The sequence below is a fragment of the Dendrobates tinctorius genome, unplaced genomic scaffold (assembly GCF_039654945.1).
Source record: "Dendrobates tinctorius isolate UK_male_01 unplaced genomic scaffold, ASM3965494v1 ptg000309l, whole genome shotgun sequence".
In the NCBI taxonomy this organism is placed as follows: domain Eukaryota; kingdom Metazoa; phylum Chordata; class Amphibia; order Anura; family Dendrobatidae; genus Dendrobates; species Dendrobates tinctorius.
In genome coordinates, this window is record NW_027361976.1 from 3,445,883 (window position 1) to 3,464,689 (window position 18,807).

At 43.5% G+C, this 18,807-nt stretch overlaps 1 protein-coding gene across 1 annotated transcript in view; it reads right to left on the reverse strand.

The window, feature by feature from the left end:
- SLC25A43 (solute carrier family 25 member 43) overlaps positions 1 to 18,807 on the reverse strand; it is a 125,633-nt gene that overhangs the window by 67,309 nt on the left and 39,517 nt on the right. The window contains exon 3 of the mRNA XM_073560969.1: positions 16,346 to 16,518. Coding sequence (XP_073417070.1) covers positions 16,346 to 16,518 — 173 coding nt within the window. The remainder of the gene's footprint in view (positions 1 to 16,345; positions 16,519 to 18,807) is intronic.

Here is an 18,807-nt window from a genome sequence, read left to right on the forward strand (position 1 = left end):
GGTTTGGGTTAGGGTTAAGTATGGTTTGGTTAAGGGTTAGGGTCAGGGTTAGGGTTAAGGGTTAGGGTCAGGGTTAGGGTCAGTTAGGGTTTAGAGTTTGGGTTAGGGTTAAGTATGGTTTGGTTAAGGGTTAGGGTCAGGGTTAGGGTTTAGGGTTTGGGTTAGGGTTAAGTATGGTTTGGTTAAGGGTTAGGGTCAGGGTTAGGGTCAGGGTTAGTTAGGGTTTAGGGTTTGGGTTAGGGTTAAGTATGGTTTGGTTAAGGGTTAGGGTCAGGGTTAGGGTTAGTAAAGTCATGGTTTGGGTTAGTGTGAGGGGCCACCTAATGTTGGAAAAAACCGCAAACGCGGTAAAAACGCACTAAAAACGCATACAAACGCATAAAAACGCTGCGTTTTTTTCATGCATGCTCATAAAAATGCTTGAAAAAAAACGCAGCAGTTGTATGCTTTTGTATGCGTTTTTTCAATGCGTTTTTTTGCGGGAAAAACGCGCTGCAAAAAAAAGCAAGTGTGAAACTAGCCTTAGAGGGGCAATTAACAGTAAAAAGAAACCATTTAAACTACTAAAGCAGGATGGCACCGTTGAAGCTCGAATAAACTGTAAGGAGAAAAATTCTTTACCAAAAAAAATAATTAAAGCTGCAAAAAAGGAAACGGAAGCACATTGCTAAGGAGAGTAAAACTAATCCCAAGCTGTTCTTCAACTATATCAATAGTAAAAGAATCAAAAGTGAAAGTGTAGGCCCATTAAAAAATTGTGAGGAAAGAATGGTTGTAGATGATGAGGAAAAAACTAAATATATTAAACACCTTCTTCTCCACGGTATTCACGGTGGAAAATGAAATGCTAGGTGAAATGTCGAGAGACAAAGAAAACCCTATATTAATGGTCACCAATATAACGCAAGAAGTGGTGCAAAACCGGCTAAATAAGATTAAAATAGATAACTCTCCGGGTCCGGATGGCATACACCCACGAGTACTAAGAGAACTAAGTAATGTAATAGACAAACCATTATTTCTTATATTTAGAGACACTATAGCGACGGGGTCTGTTCCACAGGACTGGCGCATAGCACATGTGGTACCAATATTCAAAAAGGGCTCTAAAAGTGAACCTGGAAATTATAGGCCAGTAAAGTCTAACCTCTATTATTGGTAAAATATTTGAAGGGTTTCTGAGGGATGTTATTCTGGATAATCTCAATGAGAATAACTGTTTAACTCTATATCAGCATGGGTTTATGAGGAATCGCTCCTGTCAAACCAATCTAATCAGTTTTTATGAAGAGATAAGCTATAGACTGGACCAAGGTGAGTCATTGGATGTGGTATGTCTTGATTTTTCCAAAGCGTTTGATACCGGGCCACACAATAGGTTGGTACACAAAATGAGAATGCTGGGTCTGGGGGAAAATGTGTGTAAATGGGTAAGTAACTGGCTTAGTGATAGAAAGCAGAGGGTGGTTATAAATGATATATTCTCTAACTGGGTCGCTGTGACCAGTGGGGTACCGCAGGGGTCGGTGTTAGGACCTATTCTCTTCAACATATTTATTAACGATCTGGTAGAAGGTTTGCACAGTAAAATATCGATATGATACAAAACTATGTAAAGCAGTCAATACAAGAGAAGATCGTATTCTGCTACAGATGCATCTGGATAAATTGGGAACTTGGGCCGAAAGGTGGCAGATGCAGTTTAACAATGATAAATGTAAGGTTATACACATGGGAAGAAGGAATCAATATCATCATTACACACTGAACGGTAAACCACTGGGTAAATCTGACATGGAGAAGGACTTGGGGATCCTAGTTAATGATAAACTTACCTGGAGCAGCCAGTGCCAGGCAGCGACTGCCAAGGCAAACAGGATCATGGGGTGCATTAAAAGAAGTCTGGATACACATGATGAGAGCATTATACTGCCTCTGTACAAATCTCTGGTTAGACCGCACATGGAGTACTGTGTACAGTTTTGGGCACCGGTGGTCAGGAAGGATATAATGGAACTAGAGTGGGTACAAAGGAGGGCAACAAAATTAATAAAGGGGATGGGGGAACTACAATACCCAGAGAGATTAGCAAAATTAGGATTATTTAGTCTAGAAAAAAGACGACTGAGGGGCGATCTAATAACCATGTATAAGTATATAAGGGGACAATACAAATATCTCTCCGAGGATCTGTTTATACCAAGGAAGGTAACGGTCACAAGGGGGCATTCTCTGCGTCTGGAGGAGAGAAGGTTTTTCCATCAACATAGCAGAGGATTCTTTACTGTTAGGGCAGTGAGAATCTGGAATTCCCTGCCTGAGGAGGTGGTGATGGTGAACCCAGTCGAAGGGTTCAAGAGAGGCCTGGATGTCTTCCTGGAGCGTAACAATATTGTATTTTACAGTTATTGTTAGGTTCTTTAGAAGGACGTAGATCTGGGGATTTATTCTGACAGAATTTTATAGGCTGAACTGGATGGACTAATGTCTTTTCATCCTTACTATGTTACTATGAGTATTTGGACAGCATCTCCCATCAACGGGACAAAAAGAGGCAAACCACAGCATTTCACTAAGTACTGAGGACAAAAAAAAAATCAAGTTGTGTGCATGAAATTTCTGAAATCTCAGACTTTGCTGGTACTGTAAAACACAGCTGAAAATTTGCATATAAAAAAAACCCGGCTGAAAAAAGTGCAACATTTGAACATAGTCTTATTCTTTCCTTGATGATTTGCAGCAGATCTAAATCTGCAGCAAGTCATTTTTTCATTATTCACCCATACTAAGGAGCAGGGAAAAAATCTGCAAAAAAAAACAAAGCGTCAAAACGTATCCAATTTTTACGCAGTGTTTTTTTCTGCTAAGAGATGCATAAATTTCTCCTGCAAATACTGTACATGTGCACTTATTCTTAAAAGGGAAGGTGCCATCAAAAACATTTTTTCTTCAACAACTGAAAAAAAAAAAGTAAAAGTATTAACCCCTTTTCACCCCCAAGGTGTTTTTTTTTTTTTTTTATAAATTCGTTTATTGAACCTCAGGACACAAAGAATGTACAACATACACAATGGCTTATGATAGAAAGCATTATACATAGCACACATGTTTCCGTCCATTGTTAAATATAATACAAAGAAATTGCACACTCTTAGGCCTGTTTCACACTTCCGTTTTTGTGTCCGCCAAACGGATCCGTTTCCGTTTTTTTGACGGAAACTGATGCAAACGGATCCGTTTTAAAAAAAACGGATCCTTTTTTTGACGGATCCGCGGTAACCACTAATGGAAGTCTATGGGACAAAAAAACCGGATCCTGCAAAAAAATGGCGGATCCGTTTTTTTACGGAAACCAACGGATTTTGACGGATTTGAAAAAACGGAAGTGTGAAACAGGCCTTATAGATAAACAAGGTAATATGTACATATCCTTCCAAGCATACATAAAGGATAATTGCCTATGCATTTTCCAGCATGTATATCAATCCAATTTCACAAACCTTGTCGTATTATGATGCAGCAGTAAAATCTAGCTAAAATTCCTAAACTACAACTACCACTATATCAACTAGTATCTACTATTTCCGCAGCCTGGTCTCCTTTATCGTATTATGTCGCGTGTGATGTCTCAGCCTTGCAAAGTAAGATGAGAGGAATTCCACCTCTCCCAAATTTTTTCAAATTTACCCGGACATCCCCTATTTTGGTATAACGTGCGCTCATATTGAACAATCGAATTTACCAACTCGATCCAGAATCTATGGGAAGGACATGAACCCCCCATCCACCGCAATGCCAGCACCTTCCGAGCCATAAACAGCGTCTCGCGCAGGAAGACTCCAGTATAGCGATCCCAAGTCTCCTCCTCCCATACCCCAAACAAGCAGACCAATGGCTCTAGAGGGATAGGGGCCTGCACCAGGGATGTCAGTAGTGTAGTCACCTCTTTCCAGTAATGTAGGATAGTGGGACATTGCCACACCATATGAATAAAATCAGCATCTGGCGAGTGACATCGCATACATTCTGATGATTGAAGCCGACCCATCCTAAAAAGCCGCATCGGAGTCAAATATGATTGATTTATTATATATAATTGTATCATTCTGTTATTAATAGATGGTGATACACCAATCGGAGATTCCAGAATCTCCTCCCATTCCTCTCTTTGCGTATCAGGGATGAGCCGTTCCCACTTCTTAATAGAGCTTATGGCCGATTCTGCCCCTACTGATAGCATGTACGTATACAAAGAGGATATGAGACGAGACCCTGGGGACCCTGCGAATTAAGAATTCCTATCAGAGGTAAAGATGAAATAGTACGGTCCACACCCCTATCCCTATCCTATGTGATTGAAGAGCCGATCTCAGCTGCAGAGAGCAAAAAAATTGAGATCTCGGAATATCATGTGTGACCTGTAATTGTTCAAAAGACTTTAAGGTCCCCTGGTCATACAAGTCTCCCATTGAAGAGACGCCATACTGAGTCCAAAAAGCGATGGATGGGTGATTCAGTAACTCCGGAAAATAGTTATTACTCCACAGGGGCATTTCAGCTATAAAATCTATAAACCCAATTAGGTTCTTGATTTGTCTCCATATTAATCGTGCCAGCCGGAGCAGGGGTAACAGACGTGGAACATTAGTTTTTTCCAACTCAAGGAAACCTAATGGGCAATCCGCTTGTGCAGCGTGAAGCAAGTGGCTTTCAGAACTGGGGAGGCAATTACCTGGCATCCATTTACTTAAAGCTTTAGCCTGCCCAGCTAAGTAGTATAGGAAAAAATCTGGCAACGCCGCACCACCTCCCTTCTTTGGTCTTTGTAAAGTGGACAGTTTAAAGGGGTTGTCCGGGCTTTTCACATAATCTCAGTACATATCTGGGCTGCAGAATTACAACAATAAGTAATTTACTTTCTGTCACTAGTTTGCACGGTTTTCTAAATATTCTGAACAGAACATCCAAGGGGGGGGTGTTATGGCATTGAAATGAGAACTAGTCGTAACCTCCTACTCTACTCCAAACATGCCCTCCAAACAGGGCAGACTTTTCCCAATTTATATGTAAACCAGAATATTTACTGAATCTATCTATAAGGGATATCACCTGTGGCAAAGTTTCTTCCACATCATTCAAGAATATCACCATATCATCGGCATAAAGGCCTATGGTATCCACCCGACCTGCTATATCTATACCTCGGATGTTAGGGGAGGACCTTATGCGTATTGCTAGTGCCTCAATCGCAAGGGCGAAGAGGGCCGGGGAAAGAGGGCAACCCTGACGGGTTCCCCCATGCAATGCGAAAGACTCAGATATAGAATTATTTATTATAATACGGGCCTTAGGTTTCATATATAATATTTTGATCCATGTTATAAATTTATTGCCAAAGCCATACCTCTGCAAACATGCAGAGCGGAAAGGCCATTCAAGAGAGTCAAAAGCCTTGGCAGCATCTAATGATGCTAATGCCCATCTGTTGTCTGGCACCAGGGAGCTATATTGGACTATTTACTGGACTCTTCTGATGTTAATGGAAGTACTTTTACCAGGCATAAAGCTGGAGTCACACATAGCGACTCACCAGCTATCCCGACAACGATATCAACGTGTCAGGATCGCTGGTGAGTTGCTATGTGATCGCTGGTGAGCTGTCAGACAGCTTCACCAGCGATCAGCACAGCGACGCCGAGCGCGCGGCGTCGCTGTGTTCGTTAGTTACCAGCGCACTGATGCAGGGAGCTGGTAACTAACGTACACATCAGGTATCCAAGGGACGTGCGTCCCTTAGATACCCGATGTGTATGTTAGTTACCAGCTCCCTGCATCAGCGCGCTGGTAACTAATGTACACATTGGGTATCTAAGGGATGCACGTCCCTTGGATACCAGATGTGTACATTAGTTACTAGCAGATCGCTCGTCTCCCGCCTGTCACACGCAGCGATGCGTGCTGGCCAGAGGGAGACCAGCAACAAAAGAAATGCCAAGCGGTTTCCTACAGCCATACCGGCAGGGGGGGCCGGTCGCTGATCGCTGTCACACACAGCGATCTCGCTGGTGAGATTGCTGTTGTGTCACAAAACTTGTGACTCAGCAGCAATCTCGCTAGCGAGATCGCTATGTGTGACAGGGCCCTAAAGCCCGTTTGATCTGGATGTCTGAGGTTCAGTATAATTGAATTCAGTCTGGTAGCTAGAATCTTGGTGAAAATTTTATAGTCCACATTTACTAACGAAATGGGACGATAGGATCCACATTCCAAAGGGTCCTTCCCCTCCTTCCGAAGCACTATGATGTTAGCCCCATAAAAGGACTCAGGCATAGAATTCCCTTCCCATATTCCCCCGAAATACCTTCACCAAAAGTGGAGTCAATATATCCCGATACTTCCTATATAATTCAATAGGGAACCCATCAGGTCCAGGGGCCTTCCCAGAAGCCATGTCTGTCATAGCATTTTCTATCTCCTCTGCGGTGAACACAGCGTCCATAAGGGCCCGCTGCTCAGAATCTAATGTGGGGAATGATATATCTGACAAATAGTCTAAACACCTCAAAGTGTCAAAGTCACTTTTAGATTCATATAGTGACCTGTAGTAGTCCTGAAAACAGCCAAGAATCTCCTCGGTCGAAGACACCAGTGTACCGTCCACCCTGCGAATCAGTAATATCGGATTAGAGGTGCCATGTTGGCGCACCAGATAGGCCAAGAATTTGCCCGTCTGGTTCCCCAATTCGAAATAGGATTGAGGGGTGAAGAATAGTTTGCGCTTGGATTTAGTATCCACATGTTGAGTATTTAACCTCTGGGCAGCCAGCCACTCAATCCTGTTCTCGCTGGTTTGGTTAGATATATATGTTGCCTCTGCGTCTTTCAGTCGTTGCTCCACCTCGTCATCCTTTCTTGAGGTTACCCGCTTAATACAAGAGATCGTGGAGGACAAACAGCCCCTCAGGTATGCCTTAAGAGCATCCCAAAATAAATTAATATCTTGAGGTTCCGGGTGGGACGTGATGAAGTAATTCAACTGATCAATCGTTCTGTCAGGAGACCCCATCAGTTTTAACCAGAAAGGATTCAACTTCCAAGCTATCCCATTGTTTACTTGCCCATAATTGAGTTTAAGGATGATTGGACTATGGTCTGGAGATCCCCCTACTTCCATGCTCTGTATCAATCACCCACATTGCCAGACCGCTAGAACCAAATATATAGTCTATGCGTGATTGAGAGCGTTTAGTGGATGAGTGGCAAGTATACTCCCTTAACTCAGGGTGACGCACCCTCCACAAATCCAACCACCCGCCACCCCCCATAAATGGTGACAACGGGGTTGTAGTCGGTGGAAAGGACCCCCCAGTCGCTCCATCATCCAACCTCAATCTATCAAGGCAGTTGTTCATGACCATATTAAAGTCTCCCATACAAATAACATCTGCGTCTGGGTAAATAAGGGCAAAACTCATTGCCTTCTGCAGAATGGATATACGAGCCGGAGGGGGGTTATAAATACATAAGAGCACATATTTCCTGGTGTATATCAATGCATGGCCGAAAATAAAACGACCCTCAGGATCCCTCCGAGTCTCCCTTGCTTCCCATCTGATGACTTTATGTACCAACAGCGAGACCCCTCTCGAGTAGCTGGTATGGAATGTATGGGCAGACCATTGTACCCAGGGCTTCTGCACGCACCACGCTGTATCCCTAGTCAGGTGCGTCTCCACCAAGGATCATTACCTAAAAAAAAAAATGCCAAAAACCACTACGGAAAAAAAACAACAAAGTGAATAAACAACAAACAACGTGGGAGCAGAGTCCTGTACTCCCATCACAAAACAAACAAGGGGATACCATCATTGAGCCCAGTGTCCGGTATTGTTGGTAACCTGGACGCTTTCGAGTAAAGCTCCAATCAGCCGATTAATAGAAAAATACCAACTAGCAATAGATACGTTAGGATTCTTTTGCAGCAGACCCTCCGTGAGACCGCAGCCACTCCGCCGCCTCCGCTAGGTCCGTAAAAAACAAAGTAGAAGCCTCGTGGACCACCCGGAGCCGGGCCGGGTAAATCATCTAGTACACAACATTCCTCTCCCGTAGATGTCTTTTGACCTCTAAACTGCGCCCGTAGTTTCTGGAGTTCCATAGAGAAATCTGGGAAAATCGAGATCGTGGCATTGTTGAACTTGATAGGACTCTTTTGCCGCACCAGACGTAGAGCCACGTCTCTATCCCTGCAGTTGAGGAGACGCGCTAGAAAAGGTCTAGTTGGGGCTCCAGGAGGAAGAGGCCTAGTAGGGACTCTGTGAGCCCTTTCCACTGCAAAGATTGGGGAGAATTTGTCACCCAAAGTGGTTTTAAGCCAATCTTCTAGGAATTGCTCCGGGTGTTGTCCTTCCGAACGCTCCAGTAGACCAATAATTCGGATATTATTCCGACGCATTCTATTCTCCAGGTCATCTGCTTTTTGCCTCCACGCGTTCATGGAGCCTGCCACTTTAGCTTCTATGGGTGTGATGGTGTCTTCTACCCGGGATACCCGCGTCTCCAACTCCGTAATGCAGCCCTTCATGGCTTGCATATCTCGTTGGAGGCATCCCACCTTAGTGTACACGTCCACTATCTTCCCAGAGACGTCCTGGTTAAGGAGATGGCCTGCATGAGTTGTTCAGACGCCTGCTTAAGGGTTAATTCCTCCTGCTCGCTCTCCTCCCCACCCTCAGAGGGGCAGCTCTTACGCTGAGCCTGTGAGGGATTATTTTTAATAGATCTTGAGCCTTCAGCATAGTCTACTCTGGCATATTCCTTCAGCCTTTCAGCTGACACAGACCCCTTGGAACGACTCATTTTAGTAGCAATAGGGCACAGCCGGGTATCAGAAACAGTGCACTCTGGAGTCCCCTGAAACAGCGTTATATACGGAGTGTAATTATCAGATGGTGGTTGCAGGGTCCCAGGAGCAGCACAGACCTGCAGTCACACAGGGAGGCAACGTCCAGCCCCAAGCGGCAGACAAGGGCCCTTATAGCTCAGGGAGAGACCCTCATGACCCCACAGGGACAACAGCTAGAGAGGGATCCAAGTCCCTATAGTAATGGCGCTGGCAGGGCAGGCGATATAGTAAAGAGGGGGATGCAGGGCCCAATCTTTCAGGGTACACATCGCTTGTCCCTCACAATTAGACAGATTGTCTGCTCACAGTCCTCCAGCGCTGCAGCGAGGGAGCCCGGCGCCACGTCTCTCATAGGCAGAGCGCGCGCCTCCAAGATGGCCGCCACCCCGTGCAGGACCCGTCGGCCGCCTAAGTCTTCACAGCCGCAGGCACCCAGGAATCTAGCCCCGCCCTCCCGCGGGGGTCCAGGAGCGCCCCCGAGGCCAGAGGGGTCAGAAGATAGGCAAATATGTTGCAGAACTTTTTTTAAAAATTTTTTATTTTACAGGACCACCTCACATTTGAAATGACACTGAGGGGTCTACATGACAGAAAGTACCCAAAAGTGACACCATTCTAAAAACTGCACCCGTCAAAGGTGCTCAAAATCACATTCAAGAAGTTTATTAAAACTTGTAGAGCTGTGAAAATAATAAAATCACATTTTCTCCACAAAAATGTTATTTTAGCCCCAATTTTATTATTTTCACAAGGGTAACAGGATAAATTGCACCATACAATTTGTTATGCAGTTTCTCCCGAGTACGCAGATACCCCATATGTGGGAGAAAACTACTTTTGAGGCACAATGCAAAGCTCAGAAGGGAAGAAGTGCCATATTGGAGTTCAGATTTTGCTGGAATGGTTTGAGGGTGTCATGTCACATTTGCAGAGCCCCTGAGGTGCCAGAACAGCAGAAACCTCCTATCAGGGCCACCATCAAGGCATTACTGCTCTGACCGGCGGATGGGTCCCGGTGGGCAGAGGGAGCCCGCATCGGGCCCGGTCTCCTCTGCTCACAGGCCCCCCACCGGCAGGTAAACCGGGTCCTTAGCGCAGCTGAACGCTATTGACATGTGGGCCCGCACGTCAATAGTTAACAGCCGCAGCGCGCACATCCCCGGCGTCTGACGTCACTGTCAGTCGCCGGCTAGAGCGCGCTTCAGCAGCTTGGAGGGATGGAGCCCAAGCCTTGCTCGCCGCTGAAGCGCGGCCAGGTAAGAATTTTTTTTTTTTTTTTTTTTGACAGCGGCGATCCGGGGGGCCTGGGGCAGAATGCTGGAGACAGATGGGGCAGGGTGGATACGATGGAGACAGATGGGGCAGAATGGATACTCGAGGGCGGGAAGGGAGAACATATGGCTAAAGCCAGGTATGAGAAACACAGGGGTCAGGATGGGAGATATTATTACCATAGGGGCTAATTAAGGGATATTATTACTGCAGTGATGTATTTAATTTTTTGAGGATATTGTTTTAAATGGGGGAGTGGTCCTGTTACCGTGCAGAGCGACACTCTCACCTTTTTTCTTCATGTGGTGAAATGTAGAAGTTGGGAAAAAATAAAAAGTTATGTGTTCTGCAAACGGAGCTCTAGATAACTTATTTCCTGCAGAGACGAGTCCTGGCTGGAAGACGTGATGGTGATCTGTGCTGGGATGAATGAAAAGCAAAGATGAAGGACTTCACCTAGAGACATCACTGGTGAGTTAGTGTGTTACCTATACACTGACAATATACTTTGTATACTATATACAGAGGTCCTATGTATCATGCCACCAGTGATCACTGTGTTACCTGTACATTATATACAGAGCTCCTGTGTATAATGTCATTAATCACTATATTACCTGTACACAGACACTGCATACTAAGTACAGATCTCCTGTGTATAATAGCACTTATGGTGATAGTATGTTTTTTTTATTAATGATCAGTATTGTAGCATTCAGTCACCATGTGGTGGTAATATGTGGTCTGGTCATGGTGCGGTGGCATTTGTTCCTTGTATGTGATATAATTCAGTCACTATGGTAGTAATATGTGGTCTGGTCATGGTGTGGCGGTATTTGTTCCTTGTATGTGGTATTATAGGTCACTATGTGGTGGTAATATGTGGTCTGGACATGGTGTAGTGGTATTTGTTCCTTGTATGTGATATTATTGGTCATTTTAAAAATTGAAAAATAAATAAAAATATACCTAAACTGTATTGCATATTTTAACAAATATTTAATAGGTTACAGTAGAGTAGAGCCCGGCCAAAAGTGTCTACCCTGTTATGGTGGCGGCTTTAAAAAAAAAAATCTGGCGATGGGAACTGTTAATGTGTGATTGGTGAGAAGTGGAGTTTTTCCAAGAGAGAGCGGTGGGACTGTGGACAGTTTGAGGGGTGGAGGCGGGGCTGGGTGGAGCCTCAAGGGGGCCCCGAAAATTTTGCCAGTATGGGGCCCCGAAATTCCTAGTGGCAGCCCTGCCTCCTATGTGAACTCAATTTACAAACTAAACTCCCCAATGAATTCATCTAGGGGTGTAGTGATCATATTGACACCACATGTGCCTCACAGAATTTTATACCATTGTGCAGTGAAGAATAACTACATTTTTACCACCAAAATTTAGTTTTAGACCCAGATTTTACATTTTTCACACAAGAAATGGGTAAAAATTGCACCAAAATTTATCCCACATATTTTAATGAACGTGACAAGACCCCATATTTGGCTGCACAGTACTGCTTAGCCATACAGAGAGACTCTAGAGGGAGAGAGCGACGTTTGCCTCCTGGAGCGCCGATTTTCCTAGAATAGTTTGCGGACTCCATATACAGAGCCCCTAATTGCTAGAAGAGCAGAATTCCCCCCTCCTCAAGTAACCCCATTTTGGAAGTTATACTTTAAGATTTTATCTGCAGGTGTAGTGACGATTTTGACTCCATGGGTGTTTTCCAGAAACAAGCAGCAATGCATGTTGCTGAGTGAAAATTGCAAACTGCCATTGTATTGACCAGTACGTTATGGCCAGCTCATGCTTCTGGAGACATGCACCTATAAATTAGTTGGGCTCTTATTGCTTAAGAAATGCCAAACGTGGGCCATATATGTGGTTTAGGAAAACTGGGGCTCAGAAGGGAGGGTGGCATTTGGATTTGGGAGCACAGAATTTGCTGAATTTCTTTTGAGAAGCCATTCTGCTTTCCCAGAGCCTTTGTACTACCAGCAACGTGGAAGCTCCCTATATTTCCATTAACAGATGACTGACCTGAGTGAATCATAGAATCGTAGCGTTGGAAGGGACCTCCTGGGCCATCTGGTGGGGACTTCCTTTTTTTGTGGATTGAGTTGAAGCTTTTATTGGGAACATTTTACATAACGTTTGGCGTCGCAGTTATCCGGCGCTCTACATTAAACACTTACTTTGGGGTTTCTATCTAAATCTATGAATGACGCGACAGATGAAATCCCCTAGTGATCCATTCCCTATAATGAGGCAGCAGATTTACTCTGGCTTTCATCTGGCCTCTGTTCAGCAGTGTCCTTTTCAAAAGTGTGGCCGACGGCACTTTTATGCTATCCTAAAATGACGGATACCACGGATCACAGGTCCTATGGCATCCACAGTGCCTCCATCTGCCTTATCATAGAAAATATTCTGCCTGGGGATCAGTCTGAATCACGTATTTCAGAGATTTACATGGAAACCCCGGTATAAGAACTCAGCTTACATGTGTCCCGAGCCTTACTGTGATCTTTGGGAAGCAGAATGAACAAATCAACAGCAGGTGAAGAATTGGTTTTATTTTTTACGCCGTTTCTCGTGCGGAATAAGTGATAAAGATCCGAAGAATAAAGTCGCCTTATTGAAAAAACTTTTTTGCATCGTCATATTTAGACAGCTATAATTTTTCCATACTATTGCCGACAGTCATGTGAGGGTTTGTTTTTTGCAGGAAAAGTTTTTATTGGTACCATTTTTGGATCGCAGCAATTCAGGTTTTTTTTTTTTGTTTTTTTTTAATGTCTTCGGCGTGTGGTAAAATTATTTTATTCATCAGGTCAGTACGATTACAGCGATAACTCATTTATATCGTTTTTATGTTTTATCGCTTTTTCACAATAAAAACTATTTTATAGAAAAAAATAATTACCGTATTTTTGCATCGCTTTATTCTGAGAGCTATAACTTTATTTTCTGCTGATGGAGGTGTACGGGAGCTTTTATTTTGCAGGACAAGACAATGTTTTCAGCGGTACCTTTTTTTTTTTTTTAAATATATTTTATTAATTACAATAGAGTACAGCAATGAGAGAAAAGACATTTCCAGACAAATTCATTCAGAAAAATACAGTTCTCCTGAGCATACAAAACATTTTTTTTTTTTTTTAAACTATAAAATTCCCCGGATACCCCTCCACCCTCCCTCCCTAACCACCCCCCCAATATCTTCTGCATTCTATTTAACCAGAATATGTTTATGGTATAGGAGTGTGGCCACCAATTCTTTTAAGAAGGTACCTTTGAGTGTTCTCGAATTGGGATATAAGTTGGTCTCTGGTGACCTGTGGTAGAGTCGGGATATATATGGACCATGTGGTTAGGAAACTACTTACTAATCTCTCTTTACATGTTAAGGCATCCAGCCAAGTCATGCGGAAAAGAAACATTATCTTAGATTGTATGAGTGTCTTAGGTGGCGGTACTGGGCTCAACCAATGTTGCAGTATGCTTTTCCTAGTCGTGGAAGCCCATTATATTAGTGTGGCTCTTATAGGTTTTGGGAACTTAGTTGAAACCTGATCAAGTATGTTAAAGAGTGCCCATTGGGGAGTGAGCTTGAATGTTATTCCGCATTTATATTGGACCTCTGTATGAATATCCTCCCAGAGTTTGCGAATCTTTGTGCATCCCCACATATGGTGCAAGATGTCTGTATTTTTCATGTCACATTTGGTACAGGCAAATATACCTGAGGGCGACATTTTGGACTTAGTATATGGGGTAATATAGGCTTCCTGGAGATGTAGTAAGGCAGCGGTACCATTTTTATTCACATTCGTCTTTTTGATTGTGTTTTATTCAGCGGTAGGATGATAAAGCATTGTTTTTTTTTTATGGTGTTCACCGAAGGTGTTTAATAATGGGATCGTTTTATAGGTTCGTTCATTCCAGACACGGCGAGATAATATAATATCATATTACATTATACATCCATCATTTCTTTTAATTAAGTAAAATATGAAAAATAAATTTAAAGGGAACCTGCCACATCCTTTATTGCTATTAAACAGACCCCAGTGTTGTGTTAGTGATGCTCATTGCATCGCTAAAATGTTTGTCTCAAGCAAAATTTCCCAGTATTTAGCGCAAAAAAAAAATCACTTTTTATACTTTGACTGAAACAGAAGGTATGTGTTTCAGTCATATCGGTGGGCAGCTCTATCTTTTTAGCTACGGTCAATCAAATGCCTTTTCAAATTCTCCACACCCACTTCATTACAATCCCTTCCCATCACTGCTCCCTACATCACCGCAATCTCCCAGCAGATTCCGCACTTGCGCAATGACGCTCAGATTTCCGGGCGTGGCACTGAATCTGGGTGTATGTCCCAACTTCATATCCTATGTGTACATGCTCCTGAGCGTCAGGAGCCACATGACAGTTTGAAAGTGCACACATCTTCCCTCTCACCATACTGATGCTCAGCAGTTCAGGAACATGCACACATAGGATATGAAGCTGGGACATACCCGGAAATCTGACCGTCATTGTACAAGCGCAGGATCTGCTGGGAGATTGTGGTGATGTAGGGAGCAGTGACGGGAAGGAATGCTAATACGATGGTTGCGCAGAATTTCATTTTGCATTTGAATGATCGTGACTGAAATGCTAGAGCTGCCGCCCCCATGACAAACACAAGGTATGTGGGGCACTCAAAGTATAAAAAGTGATTTCTGGGCTAAATACTGGGCTGGTATGGCCATAGAGATTAATAGTCACATATGACCCCCTTCCCACATAGTGACGTAACTATACACCCAGATTGTCAGTGATTTCCCGCAATCCGCTATACAGTTATGATCCAGGGGTTATGCCCGTGCCCTCAGCAGTGGGAGCAGAGATCCTGTATGGGCGCCATGATCCCAGCACTTTATCCCTACAAACAATAGTGACAGGAGCATGTGAGGAATGTGACAGAGCTTGTACCCTGTCAATCCAATGCCACCATAGCAGGGTGCTGATAGTTACTACAGTCACAAGGAGGCCTGAAGGGTCTACAATAGATACAATACAAAAGTTAGATGGTGGCTAAATGGTGGACAGCTCACAGCCATCTCTTCATACACCTCCATATACAGGCGCTGCCTCAATGCTGAGAGCTCTCATTTTCTCTGTAAGAGCTGCTGCAACACCTCTCATGGGAACTTATTTTGCCAAGAACAAATAGATTTGCAGACCAAAATCAGACAAGGTGGATCCTTACTCTCCTCAACATCAGCAGTCAGGGAAGACTCATCCGAGCACACCAACATCAGCAGGCATTAGGGTGTATGTGTACGAGTCATTAATTTCCTCCATGCGCTATAGCCCTCTGCATAAAGAACCCACCTGAAGCGGGGTTCGATAGATAACACGTTGTACAACTTATTCACCTACCCCAGATCCAAAGCTGGGGATTCACTTTCTTCCTCCCTTACGGCCGGCTCCCTCAGTGCTGGGTTACTGTGGTTTCCCAGCAGGCATTTAACATCATAACCCAAGATCATATAAAACTGGGTAATGATGCACGCCAATACCACCACATGCATCAGGAGTCAAGTCACACTCCCCACTAGGCTCTTCTACAGCCAAGTGCCTCGATATCTACTCAGCTGCTCCCAAGTGCTATCCTGCTCCCACTACCGGCAGTTCCAGATCCTATCCTTCAGCTCTGCTGTCTCATTGCACCCACTAATCCACTTGTCTCTGCTATCTAAGCTGCTTTCTATGCGCTCATCTCTTCAGCAACAGGATACCCGATTGCTTAGTGCTATCCTCACTCCAGCAATATAAGTCAAAACCTACAAGGAGCATAAGGGTACAACAGCCAATTCATCTTAAGAAATATATTCTTTAAAACACAAAAAAAAAGTATAGAACATTTGGGAAACTTTTTTTTAGCCCTTACAGTGCGGAATATATATTATAGCATAGCCCCCCACTACCACCACAAAAAAAAAACAAAAACAAAAAAAAACCATCCACTCAACCACCGACACAATAAGAACTTGCGCCTTATGCTTGGTTTGAACAGTCCTTTTGGTCTCCCTTTGATTACGGCATTGGGCAGACTCCGGCCAATGCTTGTACCTGCCGATTTCTGGACTGAAAATTTTTTATTCACAAGTAGAAAAAAAACTTACCTGCATTTTTCTCTTGACTGTTTCAAAAGGAAAAGACACTGTCTGTGCTACTCCAGCAGCGACGCATCCATTTACAAAGTTCTGGGCCACAGATAAACGTACACCAGGCTCCTTCCAAATCTTATCCAAGCTGATATTCATGAAGAAAAGTCCGGCTGAAAAGGGAACAGCTCCTACAACAATCATTTGACAGGCTTTTACTGCACCCAGTACAAAAGAAACATGAAAAGAAAATGCAATAAAATACTTGATTTGTAGTAATTATATTACCACTGAAAGAGTTTCAGTAAAGCTTGGGGTTTACACATCATGGGTGCTACACAGATACGATTTTTTAAGTTTCTCCCAGAAGTTTTGCACTGTGTATTGGGAGCAGTGTGACTGTGCACCTCGTTATACACCAGTCGTTCCAAGACTCTTTTAATTAGAAAAAAAAAAAAAAAAGTATACCAGGATCCTGCATTTCCCCAGACCTAGGCACACAGAGGCAAGACTGTAAAACTTAGGGTCCCATCTGAAATGATATCATCTGGTCACTGGCAGGTGGGCTCAAACTATTTTGATCAAAACTGTAATCTAAGTAAGGCTGTGTGCACACGTAAGCGTTTTTGTTTGTGTTTAAGCGTTTTTACCGGCAAAAACGCTTAAAAGAAGCATCCCATTCATTTTAATGAATTCTGCACTTTGAGCACATTGATGCGTTTTTTTCCGAGAAAAAAAAACGCATCGCGGTAAAAAAAACGCAGCATGCTCATTAATTTTGTGGAAAAATCCGCATTTCTAACTATTTTCTATGAGACTGGGGCCGCTCTGGAAAAACAAACGCACGTTTACTGTGAAGGAGTCCGGTTTTCATGCAGAAATTTTCTGCATGCGTGTGCACATAGCCTAAATCAGGGTTTTTTTTTCTCCATGTGTAGCTTCAGAAGTATTATTACTTAAAAAGTGCTGCTGCATATTGTTTGCACATCGACCACAATGTACAGTACAAAGCTTTCTTTATTTTCATGACTGTGCAAATTGTAGATTCACTCTGAAGGCATCAAAACTATGAATTAACACATGTGGAATTATATAATTAACAAAAGTGTGAAACAACTGAAAATATGTCTTATATTCTAGGTTCTTCAAAGTAGCCACCTTTTGCTTTGATTACTGCTTTGCACACTCTTGGCATTCTCTTGATGAGCTTCAAGAGGTAGTCAGCGGAAATGGTTTTCACTTCACAGGTGTGCCCTGTCAGGTTTAATAAGTGGGATTTCTTGCCTTATAAATGGGGTTGGGACCATCAGTTGTGTTGTGCAGAAGTCTGGTGGATACACAGCTGATAGTCCTACTGAATAGACTGTTAGAATTTGTATTATGGCAAGAAAAAAAGCAGCTAAGAAAAACGAGTGGCCATCATTACTTTAAGAAATGAAGGTCAGTCAGTCCGAAAAATTGGGAAAACTTTGAAAGTGTCCCAAAGTGCAGTGGTAAAAACCATCAAGCGCTACAAAGAAACTGGCTCACGAGGACCGCCCCAGGAAAGGAAGACCAAGAGTCACCTCTGCTGCGGAGGATAAGTTCATCCAAGTCACCAGTCTCAGAAATTGCAGGTTAACAGCAGCTCAGATTAGAGACCAGGTCAATGCCACACAGAGTTCTAGCAGCAGACATCTCTACAACTGTTAAGAGGAGACTTTGTGCAGCAGGCCTTCATGGTAAAATAGCTGCTAGGAAACCACTGCTAAGGACAGGCAACAAGCAGAAGAGACTTGTTTTGGCTAAAGAACACAAGGAATGGACATTAGACCAGTGGAAATCTGTGCTTTGGTCTGATGAGTCCAAATTTGAGATCTTTGGTTCCAACCACCGTGTCTTTGTGCGACGCAGAAAAGGTGAACGGATGGACTCTACATGCCTGGTTCCCACCGTGAAGCATGGAGGAGGAGGTGTGATGGTGTGGGGTGCTTCGCTGGTGGCACTGTTGGGGATTTATTCAAAATTGAAGGCATTCTAAACCAGCATGGCTACCACAGCATCTTGCAGCAGCATGCTATTCCATCCGATTTGCGTTTAGTTGGACCATCACTTATTTTTCAACAGGACAATGACCCCAAACACACCTCCAGGCTGTGTAAGGGCTATTTGACCAAGAAGGAGAGTGATGGGGTCCTACGCCAGATGACCTGGCCTCCATATTCACCAGACCTGAACCCAAACGAGATGGTTTGGGGTGAGCTGGACTGCAGAGTGAAGGCAAAAAGGCCAACAAGTGCTAAGCATCTCTGAGAACTCCTTCATGACTGTTGGAAGACCATTTCCGGTGACTACCTCTTGAAGCTCATCAAGAGAATGCCAAGAGTGTGCAAAGCAGTAATCAAAGCAAAAGGTGGATACTTTGAAGAACCTAGAATATAAGACATATTTTCAGTTGTTTCACACTCTTGTTAATTATATAATTCCACGTGTTAATTCAT